The sequence below is a fragment of the Harpia harpyja genome, chromosome 3 (assembly GCF_026419915.1).
Source record: "Harpia harpyja isolate bHarHar1 chromosome 3, bHarHar1 primary haplotype, whole genome shotgun sequence".
Classification (NCBI taxonomy): Eukaryota; Metazoa; Chordata; class Aves; order Accipitriformes; family Accipitridae; genus Harpia; species Harpia harpyja.
In genome coordinates this window covers 71,235,617-71,260,272 of record NC_068942.1, presented here as the reverse complement: position 1 = coordinate 71,260,272, position 24,656 = coordinate 71,235,617, and the positions used below count along the sequence as shown (strand labels likewise).

The 24,656-nt window shown below is 38.6% G+C and overlaps 1 protein-coding gene across 17 annotated transcripts in view; it reads left to right on the top strand.

Moving 5' to 3' along the window:
• Positions 1-24,656, top strand: part of CDC42BPB (CDC42 binding protein kinase beta) — a 101,444-nt gene that overhangs the window by 41,746 nt on the left and 35,042 nt on the right. For all 17 annotated transcript variants that reach the window (XR_008234580.1, XR_008234579.1, XM_052783253.1 and 14 more), the window contains 10 exons: positions 1,235-1,318; positions 4,790-4,885; positions 9,336-9,484; positions 13,245-13,338; positions 16,510-16,710; positions 18,502-18,750; positions 19,738-19,817; positions 20,817-20,983; positions 21,083-21,202; positions 23,057-23,190. Coding sequence is in view for 15 of the 17 variants with exons in the window: in XM_052783253.1 (XP_052639213.1) it covers positions 1,235-1,318; positions 4,790-4,885; positions 9,336-9,484; positions 13,245-13,338; positions 16,510-16,710; positions 18,502-18,750; positions 19,738-19,817; positions 20,817-20,983; positions 21,083-21,202; positions 23,057-23,190 (1,374 nt within the window). In the remaining 2 variants the exon portion in view is untranslated. The remainder of the gene's footprint in view (positions 1-1,234; positions 1,319-4,789; positions 4,886-9,335; positions 9,485-13,244; positions 13,339-16,509; positions 16,711-18,501; positions 18,751-19,737; positions 19,818-20,816; positions 20,984-21,082; positions 21,203-23,056; positions 23,191-24,656) is intronic.

Genomic DNA, 24,656 nt, shown 5'->3' with positions numbered 1-24,656 from the left:
GAAGGCTTAGGTATGCATCTGCAGAGTGAGGTGTCTGTCCGAATGTGAAAATCCCATTCTTGTGTTACTGGAGAAGCAGTTGTCTCCCTGCCCCTCATCTGGAAGTTCTTTACTGATAAGGTGCAGGGAGGTGGTGTATTTCCCTCTTCCCTCCTCAGAACTTCTGACTTTGTATAGTATTGTTCTGCTTGACGCACTATTCCAACCTTGTTTTATAGTCAGTGTCTTCTTAGAGCTGCTGTAGTTCCTGAATCCCTTATAGACAAGAGTTTTTAAGCAACAGAAGGGGCAAGTTGTTACTTTTCCCACTGCTACTCAGAGCCCTGTTGAAAGCAATGAAAGCTGGTTGGTTTTCTACTTCTGAAATAGAGATGAGCTGAGAAGCAGCAGAAATATTCAAGCAGTCCATGTATAGTCCTGTGAAAGTGTTGCTGTCTTAGTCGTGATGCCTGCTTTTCTTTTGCCAGCTGGAAGAATTTTGTGGAAATGATGGCTTTACCACAAGAAGAATTAGTTTTGGTCTTGAAGAATACAAGTCTTGGTCAAAATAAAGTCTTTGCATTCCTATGCCTTGAAGTTTTTGTAGTCTTCTGTTTTTTTCTTTCACTGTAGAACTATGTGCATGGCTCCTGTTTGTAATAGACCAGTCCAAGCAAGTCTGATACACAGGATGCATAGTAAAATGCTTCAAGCAAAATGATGAATAAGTAAATGAATACTGTTTTTGCTTCTTTTTAAATATCTGCGTACAGTACACAAAAGCATGTTAATTTGCAAATGTCTTTCAAGTTTTTGAAACCTGAAATGTGAAAACAAATTAGTCAAATGGCAGTGTATTTCTGTTGACAGCAGTCTTTCTTGTTTTCTCAGGCTGCCCTTTTAAATGTTGCCTCATTGGCTGAAGGCATGACGTACAAGCATCACTTGTTCTTGGCAAACAATGCAGCTTTACTGTGCATCTTCATATGAAAAGCTTCATGCTCCTCCTGTATCATCCCCAGTGTACTTAATCATAGCACTTGACCACACATGGTGTGCTGTGCATCAAGCACATAGTAATAATGTAGGAGGAATATAGAAGGAGCAAAGACTCAAGCTGTAGTTTATCAATGTGTGAGTTGATCGCTGATGACTCCTTAGTAACTTATTTTATTAATTTGTGACCAATAAGCTGTTTGAAAATCGTATTTCTCTGACCATGCTTTTGTTAAATAAAGATATCTTCTTATTTCAGGTTGCAGTTGTTAAAATGAAGTGTACAGAGCGCATTTATGCAATGAAAATTCTAAATAAGTGGGAAATGCTTAAAAGGGCAGAGGTAAGTAATATGGTTCTTTAATGCAGAGAATTTTTGAAATGGTATTAAAAAAATTACATTGAAGCTCTTCCAGATTAGGAAGAATTATTTCATGAACATAGGAGCTTCATTCTTTTTTCTTTTTTTCTTAAGCTGTTTTAATGCAATCAGGTCTGACAGTCCCTTCCAGGCATCTGTTCTCAGCACTACTGTGTATTCGTTTACCAGACAGTCTGCCCTAGTTCTTACCCTGAATTTATTGGCCAAATTTTTGTTTACAATAAAGGCAAGTTAAAGACTACGTGAAAGCTGAGATTGGTGCTGCTATGACATTCACAGCTGTATACAAAAACGTTATGAAAAGGTCTTGTTTGCCTTGCATTCAGAAAGCACACATTAAGGAGCTTTGCATCCTACAGTTTGTAACAGGATTTATATCACTGGTGAAACTATAACTAAGTATTTTGGAATCACAGATTCAGACTGTAAAACAAAATGTGTTAAGAAGGTAAATCTGTTTCAGAAGGGTATTTTTGATTAAAGGATATGTACATTGTCGCAACAAATTATGTAAATGTGAATGGGTACTTCACAGATTAGGAAAAGACCTACTAAGAATATGCCATGGGAAGTGGCATATTCTTAGGATACCTACTCTTGCATGGTAGAGGAAAATGTTATGCCAAATGTAATATTACATAAGTCAGCAGGTAAATGAGCAGTAGATTTGAGGGGAAAATACATGTAGTGCATCAATACTTGCAGCAGTTCTGTTAAGGGGCGAAGGCTAGCTGCTTGCTGAGGACTGAGCCTGCTGACCCTTCCTTCTCCCATTCTTCTGTCCCCTTCCTGACACCTCCTCCCCCCAGCCTACCCTTCCTAGTCCCTCCCTTCGTTTCAGTGAATCAGTGCCAGCTCTTTTCCTGTGAATAAATCTTCTCCCTCTTGTTAAGTTTAATTTAGTCACACTCTGTCCATCGGTCCATGCTCTTCTTTACAAACGGCGGCAGCCACTGCCACTCGGCTGTTCTTTGAGCTGTCAGGAGTGTTCACACTCTTGGCTGTGCTGCATCAGTGGTTCTGCATTAAGCCTTCCCCTGTACAGGGGAAATTTGGTGCCCTTTCTACACAGATTTCAGTTGGGTTAATTCATTGGTCAGTATAGAATTGTTTTAAACCCAAATGCTTGTAGGGGGCTCCCAAACTCTAATGGAAATACAGCTACACTAGCTTACTTCAGTCATTTTTAAAGTGACTTAATTAAATGGCCTACCTAAGTAGCTGAAACATGTAGAGATGTCCTGAGAAGACAGCTGTTTACAAGTTGTCTTCAAATTATGTGACTAACTCCTCTTACCCTCTCAGGCAGGTGAGAGGTGGAAGAGGGTTATCCACCAAGAAAGATGTATAATGAGCAATAGTTTTCCCAGTACACACTTAGGACAGGTAACAGTCCAGCTAAGTTCTCTTTCCACTGATTTTCCCCATCTACAAAGGGCAATAAAGGAACTGTCTTCTCTGCTGTGCCCCTTTGTCTTTTCCAGTAAAGTTTGCTACTTGATTTGGCTTTTGTGGATAAGCAAGACTTTATAACCTGCATATCAAGTTCATAAAACATCTGTGTGTTAAAATTTCCCAAATGTGGTAAAACTTGTTAGTTTTTAAAATGAAGCCTGCAAGAATACAGTAGCCTCCTAAGTGGGCAGTTCCACTGAAAAGCAGACTTCAAGTGGTTTCTTATCCACTGTATGAGTGGTCTAAGAAGCACATTGTTGTACTGGTTTGTTTGTTTTGTATGACATTAAAAATAGCAAAAAGTTATCTAAATACTGCTTATTTGTGCACTAGCTGCAGGAAAAAAACATATGGTCGGAAGCCACTAAAATACAGGAAAGATTAGTGAATATCAGCTGACATCCTTAAACGGGTTGCAAGCAAAAATAGGCATGCCATTTATGTTGATAAGGTGGACCATTTGTATTCGTTGTTCTGACAGCAAAATACATAGTCATTAGCATATTACTGTTGACAGCTCCAAATAAGTCTTGACTGTCTGATTAGGTAGCCTGTCATGCTTTTTCAAGGCACATTTCAAGGCCTTTTAAGATAGTGTAAGCAGAGAAAGAGAGTTTTATACTTCGAAGTCATGGTGCAAAGTGTTCAGCAGCATTACTGGTTTTGGAGGGTTCATAACATTCCCTCGCTATTTGAGGTTGCACAGTGAACTGGATCAAGGAACTGATGTATTCGAAAATAAACAAACTAGTTTTCTGTGTTGGCAGCCTCCTCACATTGTGGTGCCAGAAAAACTGCGAAGTCCTGTGCTCTGGTCCTGCAGGCAGGCGATAGGATTACTTGGAGCTGCTGTTGCTGCCAAACTTTTTGTAGAGTGATACTTTGCCCTTGCATTCATAAACGGTTAAACCACTCTCAGTTAACATTTAATTACAGTTTACATCTCTTTGCACCAATAATTGCTGACTTTACAATGTGGCCACAGTATGGTCGTCTTCAGTAGAACTGTAGATTGACTTTTGCTTCCTTAGGGGGAAAAATGGTTGAGATACCTTTATAAGGTGCAATCAGTATATGGTAAGGCTTGGGCTTCCTAGGCATGTGTCTTCCATAGTGCATTTTCTAAGACATCTGGACAAGTGGCAATGACAAAAAAACCCAACAATTATTATCTAGAACCCAAACACTTGAATCTGCAGCTACAGAATATCCTAATAATGGCTCTCTGAATTGAGAGTAGTGTAAGAGTCCCAAGGTCTGCATCTTGATGGTTCTGATCCAATAAAAACGTTAATATATTTTTATTAAGGAGGACTCACTTGAAGTTTATGAAAGTTGGTTTTATGTAAAGATGCTGAGAAAACCTGTTGTTATACAGAGCTTGCTTCTCTGAAGTGTTGCAGTGTGCTGTTTGAAGTAGAGGAAAGATTATTGAAAATGAAAATGTATTATACTGCACAAAGATAAGACAGTAATAGTAAAATCTGCTTATTTCCTGTAGTGTGTTGGCAGTGTCTGGAACTGTAATGTAAGAAAAGTATACATGAAACTCTGTTTTCACAAAGGTCTTTTTCAGAACCACCAGACTTACTTTCCTAGAGCCAGTATCTTTCTGCTACAGATTGCAGTGACAAGTTACCATTTTTCTGGCTTTTAAAAATACATTATGGAACAAAGATTCAGTGTTGACTCAAATTGGTTTGTGGGCTTTTTGGTGTTTTGGTGGGTGCGTGTTGTGTGTTGGTTGGGTTGTTTTGTTTCAGTTTTTTTAAGGTCACAGTCAGCATTAGAGTGACTGAATGCCTGACTACAAGCCTGCACAGATTCCCTAGCTTGTCACTTGTGCAGACTGAATTCCAATGAATAGAGACCTCTGTTCAGTAATTTTAAATAATCCCATAAGACATCCATATATATTCATCCTGTGAAAACTACTTGTTGATGTTGACAATGGCTTTTTCCTCTCTCTTCCTTTAGACAGCTTGCTTCCGAGAGGAGAGAAATGTCCTCGTGAATGGAGATTGTCAGTGGATTACTACGTTGCACTATGCCTTTCAAGATGAGAACTATTTGGTATGTTTGATTCATCAGCAAATAAAAGCTTTAGGTTATGAAAAAACTTTTTTTTTGGTACATTTAAGGATATTTGTGCAATAAATCAGTCCACCTCATGCCTCAAAAGTGTTTCAACATTCTTGTTTTCTCCTTGAAGAGAAACTTCAAAGGGACTGACTGTAATTCCAGGAGAGTGAGAAAGTCGTGTAGTACTGTGGTATATAGAGGTTTAGTTAAGCACTTTAAATTAACTATCTACCCTTGCATTAAATATGTCATGCTTAAGTTTAATGTTTTGGATAACACTGCAGTTAAATAATTTGAGAGGAGTTAACCCTGTGAAAGTAACGAATATTTTTATTTTATTTTAAACTTTCAGAATGTCTTTTGAAGCAAGAGTTTGTTTAAAAATGGCAAAAGTAATTTAAAATTTTATTTAAAAAAATATTAAACTGGTATTTTAAAGGCTTCAGGAAAAAAAAATAGCCTATTTCTTAAAAGTATTTAAATATGTTTATAAAGTAAGTCATTACTCCTGTTATGCTTTTTTAATGGTGGGTTACTAGAACTATAACATATAAGCTATGTCACTGTAGTCACAGAAATCAGGAGAGTACTGGTCAGGAGCAAAGTCAGTAAAGCCCCGACATACTGCAATATACTGAACCATACAGTAACAAGTGGTTACTTGAGGCTGCATTTGCAAACCTGCTATTTCTGTAACAACTGCCATAGTTGTAATGTGAAAGTTTTCACCTTCTTAATGCTTTTTAGAGAGTACCACAGTAGCAAGTCATGGTTATAAATAAGAAAAAAATGTGTTGATAAAAGGCTGTCAGTGAGTTCAGGAACTGAGTATGTGAAAGAGTTAGGAGATACTCAAACGTTTTCACAGGTGCTGAAACAAAACAAATTATTTTGACTGTCATGTTAAAAGTATTTTCAGAATAACAAGCACATTGTAAGCAAATAAGTAGTTGGGTCTTACCCTCATTTGCAAGCTATTTCTATTGAATGCTTTGTGATAGATCCAGATTTTCAACCTCTCAAAATTTAGTCATCTCTGGCACTGCCTCATGAAGATAGCTCATAATTTCAAATTCCCTCGGAACCAAACAGCCTTCAGACTTGCATAAAAATAACCTAAGACATCCTGTAATGTATTTCCAAGTAGCTTGTAAGAATGGAGCTACCTAACAAAAAATTGTTAACTGTGCAAGATAGCAAGCAGTAGCAATGACAGTATAGAGATGGATCTAGCGTTGCTAATACTGTTTTATACAAATCTGTTCCAAGAAGCTATAGCAGTATAATACATTTCTTGTCCTCAGGTTCCCAAAGACATTTAGATGTTGAAGTTTCACTTGACAGCAGAATTTAGACATCTAGCATCTAATTTAAGATCCAGTATCTCAGAAAGCAACAACTCTGCCTAGCAGCCAAAGTCAGCAGATTCCCAGCTTGCCTGAGGTCTGGCTCTGTGTGTGCTGAGATGCTGCCTTCCAATTTGGTCTGTTTGTTACTCAGCATCCTTCTCATGTAAATGTCTGGTGCTCACAGATGGAGTGTGTCTGCATCTCAGTCACTCTATTGTAAATGATGCGTGAAGAAAAGGTGAAACACGTTAGGAAGTGACTTTCATCCAAGAACCTGGCCAGAAGGTTCTCTTCCGTAACATCTTAGTGGTTCACTTGTCCAGGGGCTAAAAGATCTCTGCTCATCTTGAAGAAGTTTATAGCCATGTTTTTGCACATCTTGGGAGAGTGCTGCCATGTTACAGAACCTGGGCAGATTGGGTTTATTTTTCAGTTGTGCTGTGCATCCTTGATCATTGTAGAATGGAATGTAAAGCTGAGAACAAAACAGGAACAGGCAACAGAGCTTGGTTCTCCAACCTAGAGTGGACATCGGTCCTCTGAAAGAGAAAGCTCTAGGTTCTGGTATCTGCTCCCAGTGATGTTTGTGCATTATAGCTAGTGATTCTTAAGTGCAAAACCACATAAGCTAACCCTGAAGCAGAGAGAGTACCTTGGTGTCTTCCCACACCTAGGGCTTTGCCATCCTCCTCTGGCTGCATGATAAAGGGTTCTGAACAAGACAAATAAAAAGAAGGTAAGATGTTAAGGCAGAAAAGTAGTAGCTGCCCTTGAGAGTCTATAATTAATTGAGGTTTCATTCCCTCTATTTAATATTAGTAGAATATGTGATGATGCAGAACTTAAGTATAAGCAAGAAACACAAAATTCTGTGAAATGTATATGTTCTGGGGTTCATTTTCTGGTTCTGCTCCTGTAGTTTTAAAATGTTTGAGAGGCAAATACACCATGTGGTACTGTTTTCTAAACAGCCAACTCTTAAATGACATTACATCGAAATGCTAGCATGGCTTTTTTCTGGTTCTTAGAAAGCTTTCGTAGAGACAGTTTGAGTCAAGATGAGTTAAGTAAACCTTTTGTGATTTTGCTGAAGCAGATATGGTGTAGGTGAAACACAGTCCATGAATATTAGAAACAAGTATGGGACCTGAAGTTCTTAATCTCTTCCAGATTCAAATCTTTTAGTTTTCTTGTGACTTACCAGAAAAATTTTCTTTTAGTCTTATTCATGAAGAAGGGCATATGTGTGTTTGTCTGCTGTCAGCTTCTTAAAGGCATCTAAGTATTCATAAGAGTATTACAATGTATTTTTTTCCTTTGATTTCCAACTACTGTCCCTATTTGATGTAGTCACTTCCCTAGAAGAAATGCAATACCGCTAGATTTCAGCATCAGAATAGCCTTTATTTTAACCCCATGTGAAGGGAGAAGTGCCTCCTGGCAAGAAGATCGTTGTGAATTGGAAGATGAATAAAATTTGACTTTCTTACAGAAGAGGTCTCACAACATTCCTCTGATCCAAGTGCCTCATTTCATGGGTCAGCTGAGTTCTTGCTGAGTTATGAACGCTGTGGGAGCTGAGGGAAGTGCATTACCTTGTCTCTGACAGGCAGGATATTTCAGCTCCCACAGAAGCCTCTATAAGCTCTCTTAGCCTTGAATTTGAGAGAATATACTTTAATACAATATCCCTTTTAAAACATTGCTGGTTCCTGTCTGTGGCTTTTTGTTTTCAAATGTAATTGTTGCATGTCTACAGTGTTCCAACACATGTTTAAAATTCCTTGATGGGTTGTGCAATATGAACGGATTGATTTCAACATAAGTGATGAAACTTGCCTATCAGATTAAGCTATAATTTGAATAAGATGGAGAAAAATATCACAACCTGTGCCTTTCGGAGTCGCTTTTTTAAGCCAAAAGATAGTGAGATAGTATTCCACATTATGTTCCTTTGGGTTCCTGTCTTCTTTAATTTGCTTCCCTTGTGGAAGATGAATCTGTGGCAGGGACAGTGGACTGTAGGTTGCTTTACCTTGAGGAGAAAAATAAGATGACTGCTTTGGGAAGTTAATTCCAGAATAAGCAAAGTTATTCCTAAAACCACTTATCAAATCGTCTTGGGAAGCATGGAACAAAATGGCTCAAGACTGGTAGTACTAGATAAAGTCATTATACCTGAAGTGATGGTCTGGATTTAGGTGGATATTGCTAGGAAATAAATATAATGCAATCCTCATTTTGTGGTATAAGAAACAAATAGCAAGTCTGAGTCCTTTTCTTTCATGTTACCCTATCTGTGTTGGTCCTTTCCATGGAGAGGATAATGGCTGATTGGCCTAGGAGGCTGTTTACTTTTTCATTTAAATATATTCAAAAGAACATTAATGTTTGACTTTTTTTTTTTTTTTTTTTTTTTTTTATTTCTCACTGTAGTGCCTTTGGCTTGACAGTGCTTCTGGCTTGTCATGGGCATCCCTAATGTATCATGTCATCAAGCTCTTGCCAGCTATGTTATGCATCCATGATGTGGCATGTGCCAAGATGAATATTTGAAGATGTTGATGTGATAAGTTCCACTTTTGGAACCACTAGTAGTATTGAAATGGTACCAAAACTAAAAAGAGTAATGAAATGTATATTTTATACTAAGCTGCATCAAGTACTGTTTTTAAATATAGTTTTTTCTTCCTGCATCCTCTGGAAGTTCTCACTTTAAGGGTTGATAACCTACAGTAGTTTTGGTGATGCTAGATCATTTTCTTTGTGTGACACTGTAGTTAAGACAAATAAACTCACCCCAATTTACTTGTTTGTTGCTGCTCTATCTTGGGTGTTTGTTTTTTTTTTTTAATGGTGAGAACTGAATGCTGATGTGTCATCCTTACTGTTATTATTAAAGGAATATGATATCTTTTTAAACCAAATAAGCAAATAAAAGTAATGCAAAAGATTACTAATTTTGACTACTTTCCCCAGGTACAGAAAAAAATTAGTGAAAGGGTTTTTTTCAGGGGTTAACTGATAAACTTTAATTTTTTTTCTTACCAGCTGTCTCTCAGTACTTGACTGCTTTATTTCTCCCTTTTCAGTATCTAGTGATGGACTACTATGTTGGTGGTGACTTACTGACACTTCTCAGTAAGTTTGAAGACAAGCTTCCTGAAGATATGGCTAGGTTCTACATTGGTGAAATGGTGCTTGCTATACATTCCATACATGAGCTGCATTATGTGCACAGGTAAAATACCGTCTCACTTGGCAAAAAATACATGCACAGTTATATGAAGCTAATTGTAAAGATACTGCTGTGTATACAGATGGACACAGTAGCCACAGGCAAACTACTGTGGGTACTTGCTTACTATATACTGTAAAATACCTGTATAAGCTATTACATTTTAAATATCAAGTTTTGATGGATTGATATTAGAAGCAGTGACATTTATCTGACTAAGCTTTTACTAAAGCTTTTATTTTTAATCAGGCTTCTTGACTTATTCTCAATTCACTTCATGAATATATCTGCCTTTGTCCAAGCCAGCCTAGAAGTTTGAAGCAGTTTGAATTCTCTGCAAAAGTTTAGACATTCTGCAAAATTTACCCACAGTAAGCCCATGATAACATTAATGCATCTATTTACCTGAGGTCATCCTCAAACGGTTTTTGTAATGGGTGGCATGTGCTGGTCTAATTGTTTCTGTGCACAGGTTTTATATTCCGGATCAGTGCCTACCATCATGTTAACTTAGGTTGTGTTCTGTAGTAGTTAAGAGTATATAATATTCCTCATTCTCTGTCAGAGGAAACAGGTCAGGAACGTAGAGTACACTTTGTGTGATGCTTTTTTGGCGGCTTCTTGGAACAGCTGTTTTAGAAGAGCTGTGAGTAGTGCAAGGGAGGCATTTGATAAATATTTTTTCATCATTGTAAGAGTCTTGATCAGGGGACAATTTCTATCCTTTGTTTGCTTTTCAGATTTAAGAACTGTGTATGAGATGTCAGTTAGAAAGCAAAATTATACTAATTCTGGAAACCTTTGCAGTTTTCTCTTTATATGCTGACTTTATAGCTTGATTTCAATAAATAGAGAAGTTAGAAAATACAGAGTGTGAGAGCAGTGAGGTTTTTCAGTTAACTGAATACTGCTTATGGCCGTATGTGTAGGTTCACGGTAGGTCACTGAAAGTCCCAGCTCAGGAGAAGTGGACTTCATACTAGCATTGTATCTGACTTGGCAGGTCCCTCTTGGCCAGGTCCCTTTACATCTTTATGCCTTTATTTCTTAGACTGTGAAATAAGGACAGTTTTACTGTCTCTTTTATGAAATTTATGGGTGAAAACCATTAGGTAATTGAGGTGATTTTTATTTACAATCATTGTTTAAAAGACACAGGGAATTCTCAGACTATAACACTTTGAATTCTTCTGTTCAGACTTCGATCACTGTTTCAAAAATTAAAAAAAGAAAAGATGCATGAACTCTAATACACCTGTGAGTGAATGTGGACAATATGTGGGGATATAAAAATGTTACAGACTCAGAGAAGTTCACCAGAGGCACCATTGCACCCATTTCCGAGGAAAGTGGCCTGACTAACTGACCAGCTACATCTTTGCATGAGACTGAATGAATGTCTCTTGCGGCAATAGGAATGAATGGCTCTGAGGCCAAAACATACGCTTTGAATAGGAGACATATGAATGCCCAAGAAATCACTGCTTGGCAACTGGAATGGATTAGGAGGAAGCATGATTGCTCTGGAGAGGATTTCAAGGACCCTTTAAAGGCTTATATGACCTGTTAGCTGTAGATAGGAAACAGTGGAGCTCAGAGATGAGGCATTAAGCTTTTCTGAACAAAACAGTGTTCCCTTAGGCAAGCGAGATCTGCATGCAAAGCAGAAAAGAGGAGATGTGTTGGATGAGATGGGCTCAAACAAACAAATTGGTGTATAGTTGTATATAAGCTTTAACAGTTCTCTGCACCTACTGAGCTTGACTTGTGGTCATGGGCCTGTAAGGAAATGTTGACAGTATCTGGAACTGAAATGTACGGAATAAGTTTAACAGTAGAAAATTACTAAAGAGTTTATTGGGAAAGCATAGTGAGATGGTCTAATTTTCTGTGTTAATGCATATTTTTCTGTATTATAACAAGTAAGTACGCATTTAATTTATGTTGACGGGCATAGACTAGCATTTACTATTTTGTCTTAATACGGCTAATGAGCAACAGTATTAGTGAAGTTTCAGTAATTAATTTCAAAGCATTAGCCCTTGGTTAAAAAGTGTTAATCCAAGTTTGTGTTTGAAAAATTTATCAGATTGGCAGGATTTTTACACATATGAGGACCCTTTGTTAAACCTATCATGGTTTTTCTCATAAGTCTCCTCAGGTGTGAAACTGTAATTCAGCATCTTAAAAATCAGGCATTGTCAGCTTAAACATCTATGTAGCAAGGTGTATTACAGCACTTTTTTTTTCTTTGTTCCTAGTAATTCTAGTCTCTCAAAAATTAAGCTGAAGCTATTGTACAATTTTTAAGTTTTTGAGCATTTGAAAAGAAATACAGGATTTTATGGTGCAAAAAGACTGGTGGGTTTAAGGTAAAGCACATGTGGTTTTATTTATTACTAATAGATAGTATTATTTAAGTAAATATGATATCTAAAAAACCCCACCAAATCAACACATTTATAGGCTTGGTTATCCTTTTTGGCTATCTCAAATAATAATATTTCAGAATGGCATGATGATATGCTGCCATGTTGGGAGCTGATCCTGGATAGTGTTGGGTAAAGAAAGGGAAGGAGGCTGGTATATGTTACCTTGGAAGACATGGATGTTCTCCTTTTTAGCCTGCAGAATTGGTGCATAACTGAGTTGGTTTTGTTTTCTGCACTTGCTCTTCTCTCTTCCTTTCTTGTCACCTTTCCAACATCTTGGCTAGGTGCTCTTAAAATCATTTGGGATATTTTGAAGCTATTAATAAAAAAAAAACCCAAACAGCATAATATGTATTGGGACTGTCTTATTAAGTTGTCCGGATGATTGATCTTTTACTGATACTTTACTTTGTGTGAATTTGAGTACAAAGTGGTGAAATAAAATGTGGTTAATCGGTAGACTAAATTCAATTAACATGCTCTTTAGTAAATCCTTTTTGCCTACCTTCCTGATATCAAAAAGAATATCACGTAATGAGCTAGAATGAAATTGGAGTCTTAGTTCCATGTCATTTAGTAGCCTTAGCATGCTGTATATCATTTTATAACCTGCTATATATGTGTAAGAATAGGAAAAAAACTGTTTGATATTGGAGACTTTCTAATGTTACTGTGTTCTGTTGAAATGGTATTGCCCTGATCCCAGAGCTGGGGGAATTCAGTGGCTTGTAGAGTAACTGCTGCATGTATATGGGATGCAAAAGTCTTTAGGTATCCGTAGAACCAAATGTGCTGTGCAGTAGTGTATAGAAAGTCTTGAATAGCAAATGAAAAATACTGGCCAACAGAAATGCTGGACAAAATTTAGAGAATCAGTAAAAAAAAAAAAAAAATCTTCCTAGATAAGAAGCTAGGAGTTAGTTATTAAGTCTTGGTAAAAAACATGAGATTAAAAGATTGCCTTTTCTCTTTTATCTATCTTGCCTGTAAACAGTATATTGTGATACATATAATCTTGAAATTATGTTGGTGAAGTAAACTGCCTATCTTTTACAGTCAGTATGACTCACTGTAATTATTCTGCTTGGTTATTTGACCATTCAGAGTTCAACTTTGATGAGCTTGAAAAACTGATGTAATCTAAAGCTTCAATATTGCAGGCAAAGTTTTAATTTGGGCAGGAGGAGACGGTTGTAAGTAGTGCAGTAAAAAGAGTTTGCATCAGTGGATATCCAACATAAAATTCTTTGTTCTTCTGATGCAAGATTAATCTTTACAAGCAGAACTAATACTATATATTTAAATCTTTTCACTTCTTTCTATTGTAACAGGGACATAAAGCCTGATAATGTTCTTTTGGACATGAATGGTCACATACGACTGGCAGACTTTGGGTCCTGTCTGAAAATGAGTGAAGATGGCACAGTATGTATGAAGCAAAATTTAATCAGGTCACTGGTAGTAGGACCTTGTGAGTGAGTTCCTGGTCTTAAAGCTATTAGACGTTGTCAGCATGCATCAGGGAGGTGTTAGATTGTAAGCTTATTGACATGCTAAAAATTATGGGAAGAGTATAATTCAACATACTTCTAAAAATGTTTTTGACATCTTCGTCTCCTTGTTTTACAGGTTGCTACTGTTTAAAGTTATCCTTTGCTATGTTTTTCTGTCTTTCATGTTTTCTTCTACTGGCCATTTCAGTTCTCATGAGATTATTATGAACTGTCCAAAGACCCTTTGTTCAAAAAGGATAGAAATTTGATACTAATTATGTATTGGAATCACAGGTGACCAGGAACCTAGAAGCCATGACAGACTTTAAGTATAAGTCATCCAAAATGAGGACATAACTAAGCACAACAGGAACTTAATCTGGCTACTGCTGTAAAAGACAATAAAAAACATTTCTATAAATACATTAGCAACAAAAAGAGGTCTAAGGAGTATCTCCATCCCTCATTGGATGCAGTGGGAAACAGGGTGACAAAGGATGAGGAAAAGGCTGAGGTACTTAATGCCTACTTTGTCTCAGTCTTTAATGGTAAGACCAGTTGTTCCTCAGGTGCCCAGCACCCTGAGCTGGAAGACAGGGACGGGGAGCAGAATGAAGCCCCCATAATCCCAGGGGAAATGGTTAGCAACCAGCTACACCACTTAAGACACACACAAGTCTATGGGGCCAGATGGGATCCACCCAAGGGTACTGAGGGAGCTGGTGGAAGTGCTCACCAAGCCACTTTCAATCACTTATCAGCAGTCCTGGCTAACCAGGGAGGTCCCAGTTGACTGGAGGCTAGCAAATGTGATGCCCATCTACAAGAAGGGCCGGAAGGAGGATCCAGGGAACTACAGGCCTGTCAGTCTGACCTCGGTGCCAGGGAAGGTAATGGAGCAGATCATTTTGAGTGCCATCAACATGGCATGTACAGTACAACAAGGCGATCGGGCCCAGGCAGCATGGGTTTATGAAAGGCAGGTCCTGCTTGACTAACCTGATCTCCTTCCATGACAAGGTGACCCGCTTAGAGGATGAGGGAAAGGCTGTGGATGTCGTCTACCTAGACTTTAATAAAGCCTTTGACACCGTTTCCCACAGCATTCTTCTGGAGAAACTGGCTGCTCATGGCTTGGACGGGTGTACTCTTTGCTGGGTAAAAAACCGGCTGGGCGCCCGGGCCCAAAGAGTGGTGGTGAATGGAGTTAAATCCAGTTGGCAGCTGGTCATAAGTGGTGTTCCCCAGGGCTCCGTATTGGGGCCAGTTTAATATCTTCATCAACAATCTGGATGAGGGAATTGAGTGCGCCCTCAGTAAGTTTGCAGGTGACACCAAGTTGGGCGGGAGCATTGATCTGCTTGAGGGTAGGAAGGTTCTACGGAGGGATCTGTACAGGCTGGATCGATGGGCTGAGGCCAACAGTATGAGGTTCAACAAGGCTAAATGTCGGGCCCTGCACTTGGGTCACAACAACCCCATGCAGCGCTACAGGCTTGGGGAAGAATGGCTGGAAAGCTGCCTGGTGGAAAAGGACCTGGGGGTGTCGGTCAACAGCCGGCCGAGTATGAGCCAGCAGTGTGCCCAGGTGGCCAAGAAGGCCAACAGCATCCTGGTCTGTATCAGAAATAGTGTGGCCAGCAGGAGCATGGAAGTGATTGTCCCCCTGTACTCGGCACTGGTGAGGCCGCACCTCAAACAGTGTGTTCAGTTTTGGGCCCCTCACTACAAGAAAGACATTGAGGTGCTGGAGCGTGTCCAAAGAAGGGTGACGAAGCTGGTGAAGGGGTCTAGAGCACAAGCCTTATGAGGAGCGGCTGAGGGAACTGGGGTTGTTCAGCCTGGAGAAAAGGAGGCTGAAAGGAGGTTGTAGTGAGGTGGGTGTTGGTCTCTTCTCCCAAGTAACAAGCGATAGGATGAGAGGATATGGCCTCAAGTTGCGCCAGGGGAGGTTCAGATTGGATATCAGGAAAAATTTCTTCACCGAAAGGGTTGTCAAGCATTGGAACAGGCTGCCCAGGGAAGCGGTGGAGTCACTATCCCTGGAGGTATTTAAAAGACGTGTAGATGTGGTGCTTAGGGACATGGTTTAGTGGTGGACTTGGCAGTGTTAGGTTAACAGTTGGACTTGATGATCTTAAAGGTCCTTTCCAACCTAAATGATTCTATGATTCTATAATTAAAAAAACCGGTTTGTTTTATATGCTTTTTACAAATGGAACAGCAACATTATGGTAAGTGGCCATCTTGTCCACCAGATTGGATACACCCCTAAAAGCTAAATCACTCGTGATGGGTTTTGTTTGTTTTGCCTATTTTTGGGTGCTTCTAGGGGTTCCAGTCCTGCCAAGATATGGCATGCAACATCATTCACCAATTTTGGCACAAACTCAGGTCTTGGTGACATTCTTTAGCCATAAAATGCCTGCCAAGGATTTACCACATAACACAAAATAATTTGGAAGGAGCCATTGTAACTCTGTGAGAAACCTGAGAACACGTTCCTAGAGGTTAGAGCTGCTCTGCCACTGCCCTGATGGTCCAGGCTTCCCTAGTACTTGGGTGCACGACAATTCCCCACCTTACCCCTGTATTGCAACCAGTTGCACATTATGCAATAAGCATTAAACCAATTTCTGTCATACTAAAAATAGGGGACTACTTGCCCGAGCACCTTGTTTTGTGATCTTCAAATGAAACTGTAAAATTTGGGCATATGACTTGAACTTCCTACTTACTAATTTTTCAGTTCAACTTCTGGCAGCCAATTGCAATTTTGAAGTGTAGACAGACACAAAGGCAAAACATATTCTTCTCTTGTCTTTCTGCTTTCACAGTAGCTGTGATTATTTTGGGTTTCTACTGTGTTCAGAATAAAACATATCAACTGATTTTATGTAGAAGTAGATCCGAACTTAATCTTTGCAGTCTTTGCTACTTTCTTAATATTTTCTTTATGTTGTTGCAGTGATTTTATAAATCTCTTCCTTTTCCAAAATCATGTTGTGGTGTCTCTGTTTGTCAGAAATACTAGTGTGTGAGTGAGGAAGTTGCTGAGAGAATCTGAAATCTTACAAGAATTATTGTTTGCCTTATTTTTAAGGTACAGTCATCAGTAGCAGTGGGTACACCTGACTACATCTCCCCTGAGATACTGCAAGCAATGGAAGATGGAATGGGAAAATATGGGCCTGAATGTGACTGGTGGTCATTGGGTGTCTGCATGTATGAAATGCTGTATGGTGAAACACCCTTTTATGCAGAGTCGTTAGTGGAAACCTATGGGAAGATTATGAATCATGAAGTAAGAGCTATATTAAATCTCTGTGTACTCACTGAGTTTATAATGTTTACAGAGAAACTTATCACTGAAAGATACTGAAGTGATATTAGGTCTTTGCTTTTTCACAGTGTTTTAGAACCATATTGTGTAGGTTTATTGGTTCAGGTTTATAGGAACATTTGCTTCTCTGAACTGCAGAAATTAAATTCTTTGTCAAATTGAAATTTTTCTCTAAATGCTGACATTGTTCTTGTTGGAAAACCTAAGCAGTCATTACAAAATCGAAATTGAAAACAACTGTCATGTTGGGCCCATTGAAAGTTTCCTCTGGACTGTGAAGGAGAAATGAAGTAATGCATTATTTACACAGCTGTGCACGTTTTCTGTCACGCTGGTAACAGTACAAAAAAGGGAAAAGGCAAGTCAACCAGTGTAGACATGAGCTGCATGAAGAACATGAGGTGGGGGGGGTTGTCCAGGGTCAAAGTGGTAGACAAGCGTTGGAACTTCTGGGTGCATTTTGAACATCAGAGAAGTAAGAACACCAGTTCATGGTGTCCTTTAAAGAGCTGTATTAGGAGGATGTGTTTATGTGCATACTCATCCTAGGTAGCCAGAAGCTATTGCATAGGGTGTGTTGTTGCATTTTCTTCTCCCCAGGATGAGTGCATTTTACTGGTGTTTACAAAGCTGTGCTCTCATAGTGAAGCAGTGATGGATAAGATGTGAATTCCTTGCCAGAGCTGACACCCTTGCTGTGATGAATATTAATCTCTCTCTTGCTTTAATTTCTTCAACGAACTAACTGGTTGCAAATGTAACCAGTGTAAACTCTGGCTACCTGGCTCTTAAGCTATTTGGGAGGAAGTTTGAAGCTGTTGTCCTGCAGTCTTAATGTTTTAATCTCATTTGGACACACAATCAATATGATTGTGTGGTTTTCAGTGGAAGTTTTAAACTTTAATTTCAATTATGCTGGTTTGGTCCCTAATGATCTCATTTTAAACTTGGAAAGTTGGGGGTTTTATATATATATATATAAAAATATATATATGTGTGTGTGTGTGTGTGTATATATGTGCATGCTATTGTCCTTTATTGAAAAAAAAACAAACCAAAAAGCCCTTTTTGACTATGCAGTGGTAGTAGTAGCAAGCTAAAATACAGAAAAAGTTTTCCCAATTTTTATCTAAAGTAATTTCAGATGTTAGTGGTAACTACAATTTTTAGGTCTTCTGTTTGTTTATGATAATATAAATTTTCGCTAAATGTAGGTTATATTTTGGTAAGAAAACCAGGTATTTAACCTATAAATTAGAAAAACACATCCTTGAATAGAACAATGTTTTATAAAGAATTTACTACCATCATGGGTTTTTAAGAATTGAAATTAATAAAATCTCAAGGAGTACATCTTCAGGAGAACAGTGGATCTGTGACTAAGAACACCACTGAGAGTCTGCCTTTATTGTATGATCATTAATATATTGTAGTGTGTCAAAATTCCTGTATGTCTTAAAAAAAGAAGTTTGCTTTTCCAAATAGAGTTACTGTAATTGCAGTTAGTTTCAAACAGATCTGTGTTAAACAAATTAAGAAATGATTACTTGTCCTCGAAATCCATTTTAAGACAAGTCTAAGACTGAATGTATTGCATTGTGCTTTGCCGCTGCTTGCTGGAACAAGAGCAATGTTTGACTATTCATTTCCAGTTTTATTGGTGTAACTTAGCATGTTCTTTTTGAAACTACTGTTGAAAGTTATGGAATGGATTCTTCTTCTAAAAATTTCTTTATTTGTTTTGTTTTCTAGGAACGATTTCAGTTTCCATCCCATGTTACAGATGTATCTGAAGAAGCAAAAGATCTTATTCAGCGACTTATCTGCAGTAGGGAGCGTAGACTGGGACAGAATGGAATAGAAGATTTTAAGTCTCATGCATTTTTTGAAGGACTTAATTGGGATAACATCCGAAACCTAGAAGCACCTTACATTCCAGATGTTAGCAGTCCTTCTGACACCTCAAACTTTGATGTAGATGATGATGTATTAAGAAATCCAGTGAGTCTGGTTTTAAATATTACTAATGCAAATATGCAACCTTGCTGCACTGTAAGGTAGTAGTGAGAACTTATTTCAAAATAAGTAATGTAAGAAATGAAAAATAAGTCATTTCAAATGTGAAAAATTCAAGTTTTTCATCTCTTTGGCATTTTGGGTTATCAGAAATTGTGAGCTGCTCTTGTAAATTGTAGCACTTGCCAAAATGGACTACTGTTACACAGTCAGTCAAAGTTAAAACATATTTAGGTGGGGGAAAAAACCCTTAGTTGCCATTTTAGTTTACCTTTACAAGGAGCTAGTATTTGGATTTATTCCTTTTCAAAGGTGGAAAAAAAAAAATCTGTCTTCAGAAATACACATATATTCTCCATGCAGCTTGCAGTCAGAGCTGTCCAGGTGAGAGCACTCACACTGCTATTTCTCCACTTGCATAAGAACCAGGAGGTTGGTTTTTGGAGTGGGGACATTGGTGTTCCCCTCCTCCATTTCTGTTGTGTAGCAGTTTACAAATTTGGGTCAGGAGAAGCAGAGGGCTTATGTGGTAATTTGTTCATCAGCTTGTATTCCAAGAAATGAAGAGCTTTTGGCATGTTTTTTTGATTACGTATCTAACAGTAACTAGCATACTAAAACTAACAGCATGCATTTTGGTGCCAGGTCACCTTTAATTAGGAACTTGAAATTTCAGGTTTTCTTTTGTTGGTTGCATTGTGCTTTGAACTTGTTGAAATGCTGCCCTTCCAAGTGCCAGTTCAAGAGGCTCCTAAATTCTGGTCATTATATTAAGTGACCTAATCTGAAATAAAGTTCATCCAGGGACAATAGAAAGCTATACAATGAAGCATAACTGCCAATTGTCAATTGGTATGCGCTAAGAAAAGTCTTTCCATTAGCTGTCTCTCTTTAACTGTTGAGGCTAGATCAAATGCCTTTAGCTCTGTATGGGTTCTCTTTCGGGTTTTCATGCACATTGTTTTCATGCAGGAAGTGGTGCCACCAAGTTCTCATACAGGGTTTTCTGGATTGCATTTGCCATTCGTTGGGTTTACATACACAACTGATAGGTAAGTAAAGGATATGTTGTTCATTAAACTTGTTTCCCAAATGCAGCTAATTCTAGGAAATTCTCATTTTTATAAACATGTAGAAAGGCTGAGGTCCATAGGTGTACCTATGACAAACCTTTATCCCTTTTTTTTCCCCAGGTTTCTGAACATATTTTGATCATGCTTGTCAAGATTAGATGCTTTTGTATTTAATATTTTATCTATTTGAAATAAATGAAAGTTAAGGGACTAGACATGTCACTTGCAATTGGGTAGAAACTTGCTGTTCCTGCATTGAGAGGCTGAGAGCAAGTCTTGTCCACATTGCACATCTCCCAGGAACAGTTCAGGATTAGCTCATTGCTCCGAAGTCCTGCTGGTAGTCTAAGTTAACATAGATGGTTCTGAGCATGGTCAAAGTGGCTCACTTTGCACATCTTTGAAATGGCCTCCATCTGACTTCAGAGATCCCTCAAACATATACTTGTCTCTGATCTTAAGGTTATTCTGCCCTGTTTGTTACTCCATTATTTCCCTTTGCTGGGGTTTGTTACCCCATGCAATACTATTTCAGAAAGAACCCCCTACACTCATCCTTTTCAGAGTGAGATCGTGTGGCTTAACTTAAATCCATCTTTGTCACACTTTAAACTAAACTTTTGGGTTTGTTTCTCAGCTCTTGGTGCAGGTACATTTACCTGCTTACTTCGCTGTCAGGTAGTAGTAACCTTTGGCATAGGAGAGTTAACATTTTCAATTATTTAGGCAGTTTGTAAACTGAATGTACGCCCACATCATTGAAGTCCTGAATGCAGGTATCTTCATTCTACAGCAGCGTACACAGTAGCTAGGGAATAATAACTTTATCTACCCTGACAGTAGTCTCAACAGTAACAATTACTGCACTAATTGTTCATGTAAATTTAAGGTGCGTATTTGGTGGAATCACAGCATGTCACTGCTATAGACTGCTGTGAGTATTTATTAAAATGTTCTAACTTACGTATTTGTTTTCAGCTCTTTATCTGATAGAGGCACTTTAAAGAGTGCGATGCAGTCTGACACTGTAACCAAAGATATGGATGTACAGCGTGACTTAAAGAACACTTCACAAATAGAAGGCTATGAAAAGAAAATACGGAAATTAGAGCAAGAAAAGCAGGATTTGAACAGAAAACTGCAAGGTTAGTGATTTATATTTGTTTGGATTCTTAGTTCTGTTCATTAGGAGGAATTGGAGTGTATTTTATTGAAAACCTTTTCCTTCCTCTTCTGATTTTAAGAATCTACACAGACAATGCAGAACCTCCAAGGTCCAGTGTGTGTTACAGTAAATACAAGCCGTGATAAGGAGATTAAAAAATTAAATGAAGAAATCGAACGGCTGAAGAATAAATTAACAGGTAAACCTCTGGCGTGGTAATTATAGTAATGCAATTTATTTTGCTACTCCTGGTAACATTAGGTATTGTGTTTTTGCAATAAGAAAAATTAATGTTCTTGAGGTGCTAAAAAAACAAAGGGTTTTTAAAGTCTCATTCAATATTAAGAGGCATTTCAGTTTTTCCAGATGAGCACTTAACTTTTTCTTCCACTTGCTTGGCCTGATAGCATATACTAGCATGGGGAGTCTAGAGTGCGATGAATTGTATGGATGGATTCAGTTAAATATTTTGTGTGGTGTTTATTTCCCTAAAAATCTGAGGAGATCCTGTTCTCTTCTTTTTGGGGGGAGTATTGTTTTGGAGGGGTTTTACTTGGAGGCAGGTGTAAGAGGCAGTGGGGAGAGAAGACTAGTTGCTCTTTAGTAACATAAGGGGATAGGTGGGGAGGATGTATAATAATAGTTCACATTTAAATGTTTCTGAGCTCCTGCTCCCTTTGTGTTTCTGTCTGGTGATGCATTAATTAGGAAACACTGAGCATTGCAGAAAAACAAATACTGGCATCTGTCCTGAGAGAAGACTGACTCATCCATATCACTAAAAATCTGTTGCTTGACAATGCTATTAGTTTATCCATACAAACCTGTTAGCGTCTAATTTTTAAGTGGGAATCAGTGATGAAATTGTAGTTTTGAATCCTGATGACTTGGCTGAGAGGTTTATAGGGGCCTGTAGTATAGCATAAGTGAGTTCAGATGCCGAGTTGCTGATGCAACTGCAGTTTGGCAATATACTCCCTTTGTAGGTGCATGCATTGCAAAAATCAGCTCAGCTCTCCTACGTAGATTATCTTTCCAAAAAAAGCTTTTCTTGTGTTTTCTGGAATTAGGTTTGAGTCAAAATAGTTAGATTAAGGTGCTACTTCTGCAAATGGTTCATGTTTATCCGGCTCTTCAGCCAATGGTGTCCTGTTAAATATAAAAACTAGCAGTATGGACTGATTTTTAGAAAGAAGTAGTATTGGTTGATGTAGGGTGGGAGGACATTTGTGCTGAAGTGATGAAAGGAATAACACTTTAATCATTACAGCAGTGCTTGGGATCCCTGAATACATAGGTCTAATTTTCCTGTTCTGCCACAGACATCAATGGAACTTGAGAAAGTTATTCCCTGTGCAATTTCTTATTTATTTGATTAAAAGAAGTAGTAATTAAAACCAAATGGAGAATGGCAGTTCATTTTCTTACCAGCTCTAAGATTGAGCAGAAATATATAAAGGTGGTTAGTTTGTTGTGCTTAAAGATGATAATTTCAAATCAAATTTCTTTAATTATCTTTGAGAGTAAAGAGAGGACTACCAGGAGAACATGCTGCCAGGAATATGGGCAGTTGGGTCTCCAGCCTGCCTCATGCAGGATGGTATTTCCTTCCCAGATTGTTAGTTCTTGTCTATTCTAGGAAATAAATAGTCCTTTCATGTCTTGCTAGATGCACTAATGATTGACTGTAGCCTTGCTTGTCATATAATGAAAACTATTTAGGAGAAAAATTACTAGAACTAGAATTAGAACAACTCAAGTTTATATCAATTTTTTAAAGGGCTAGAAGTTGCATTCCTCAAACCAAAGCCCTGTGCTAAGGCTTTTTCACTTAGAGATCACAGTCCTTGGGAGGATTTCTTTAATAGGCTGAGAAAATTAAAATTATTTGGGGGTGGCAGTGCCCCAATATTACCTTAAACGGTCTAAAATCATAGGAAAGGGAAAGAAGTTGATTTTCCAAGCAAAGTGATGCCAGTTTGCTTGAGTAATGTTGCTTGCTTTATTGGTGTAAATTTGGGACCAGTTACCTTTAATATGTATTAATCTACAGATATAAGTAAACTGGAAGGACAGCTTGCAGATGCAGTGGCTTTTCGACAAGAACATGAAGACTCTATACACAAATTGAAAGGACTAGAAAAACAGTGCAGAGTACTGCGGCAAGAAAAGGAGGACCTTCATAAGGTATTGATCCAAAGACAGATATGTTTAAAAATGATCATGTAAAGTAGTTATAGAACAGTTCTGTTGTGATTGCAATTTTAGTGTTTTAAATGCTTTTTAAAACTATACTGAGATGTTAGCGAACCTGTTAATTTCATTAGCAATAGAGTAGTTTTCCAAAGCAGCACACTTTGGTTTTTTTGGAAATTGATAGGCATCTCATTTATTTCAAATGTGTTCTGTAGATGGAACAAACACTTAAAGAATGGGTTTAGTTTACCTGTTTAATTATTCTCAACTGTTTCAGTAAAAGTCTGAGGGCAATCAAGAGAGACTTCAGGGCCTTGGGATGACTGGTTAAGGGATCAGGAGTACAAGTAGTCTTCTCTTCTATCCTTCCAGTTGCAGGGAATGATATGGGAAGAAACAGGAAGAGCCAGCAGATCAATACCTGGCTCCAAGGCTGGTGTCACCAGCAGAATTTGGGGGTTTTTGATCATGGGTCGGTTTACATGACACCAGGCCTGCTGGCAACAGACAGGGGTACACCTGTCTCAAAGGGGGAAAGGATCTTTGCACAGGAGTTAGCAGGGCTCATTGAAAGAGCTTTAAACTAGATTTGAAGGGGGAAAGGGATAAAACCTGCTTGCTAGAGATAAGCCTGTGGTTGGCACACCAGTGTTTGAGGGATGGTGTGCTAGTGAGGTCTTGCGGTCTGCCATCACAGTGGAGGTATGGGATGGCGAGCCATGTGACAGCAAAGATGCAAGGGTTATTGATGTGTTAGAAACCACAGAAGTACCTGAGGATGGTCACATAGGAATTAGGGCTTCTCCCCCAAAAACGGTGGCAGGATCAATAGCCCAACTGAAGTGCATCTACACCAATGCATGCAGCATGGGCAACAGGAGGAGCTGGAAGCCATTGTGCAGCAGGAAAACTATGATATAGTTGCTGTTACAGAAACATGGTGGGATGACTCCTGTAACTGGAGTGCTGCCATGGATGGCTATAAACTCTTCAGAAGGGGTTAAGCAAGGAAGGAGAGGTGGTGGGGTAGCCCTGTCAGGGAGTGTTTTGACTGTCCAGAGCTTGACAATGATGATGATAGGGTTGAGTGTTTATGGGTAAGAAGCAGGGGGATGGCCAACAAGGCAGGTATCATGGTGGGAGTCTGTTATAGACTGCCCAACCAGAATGAAGAGGCAGACAAAATAATCTATAAGCAGCTGGGAGAAGTCTCACAATCACTAGCCCTTGTTCTCGTGGGGGACTTCAACTTACCAGATGTCTGCTGGAAATACAATACAGCAGAGAGGAAACAGTCCAAGAGGTTCCTGGAGTGGTTGGAAGGTAATTTCCTGACACAGCTGGTGAGTGAGCCAACTAGGGAAGGTGCTCTGCTGGACCTGTTGTTTGCAAACAGAGGAGGACTTGCGAGTGATGTGATGGTTGGAGGCTGTCTCGGGCACAGCCATCACAAAGAG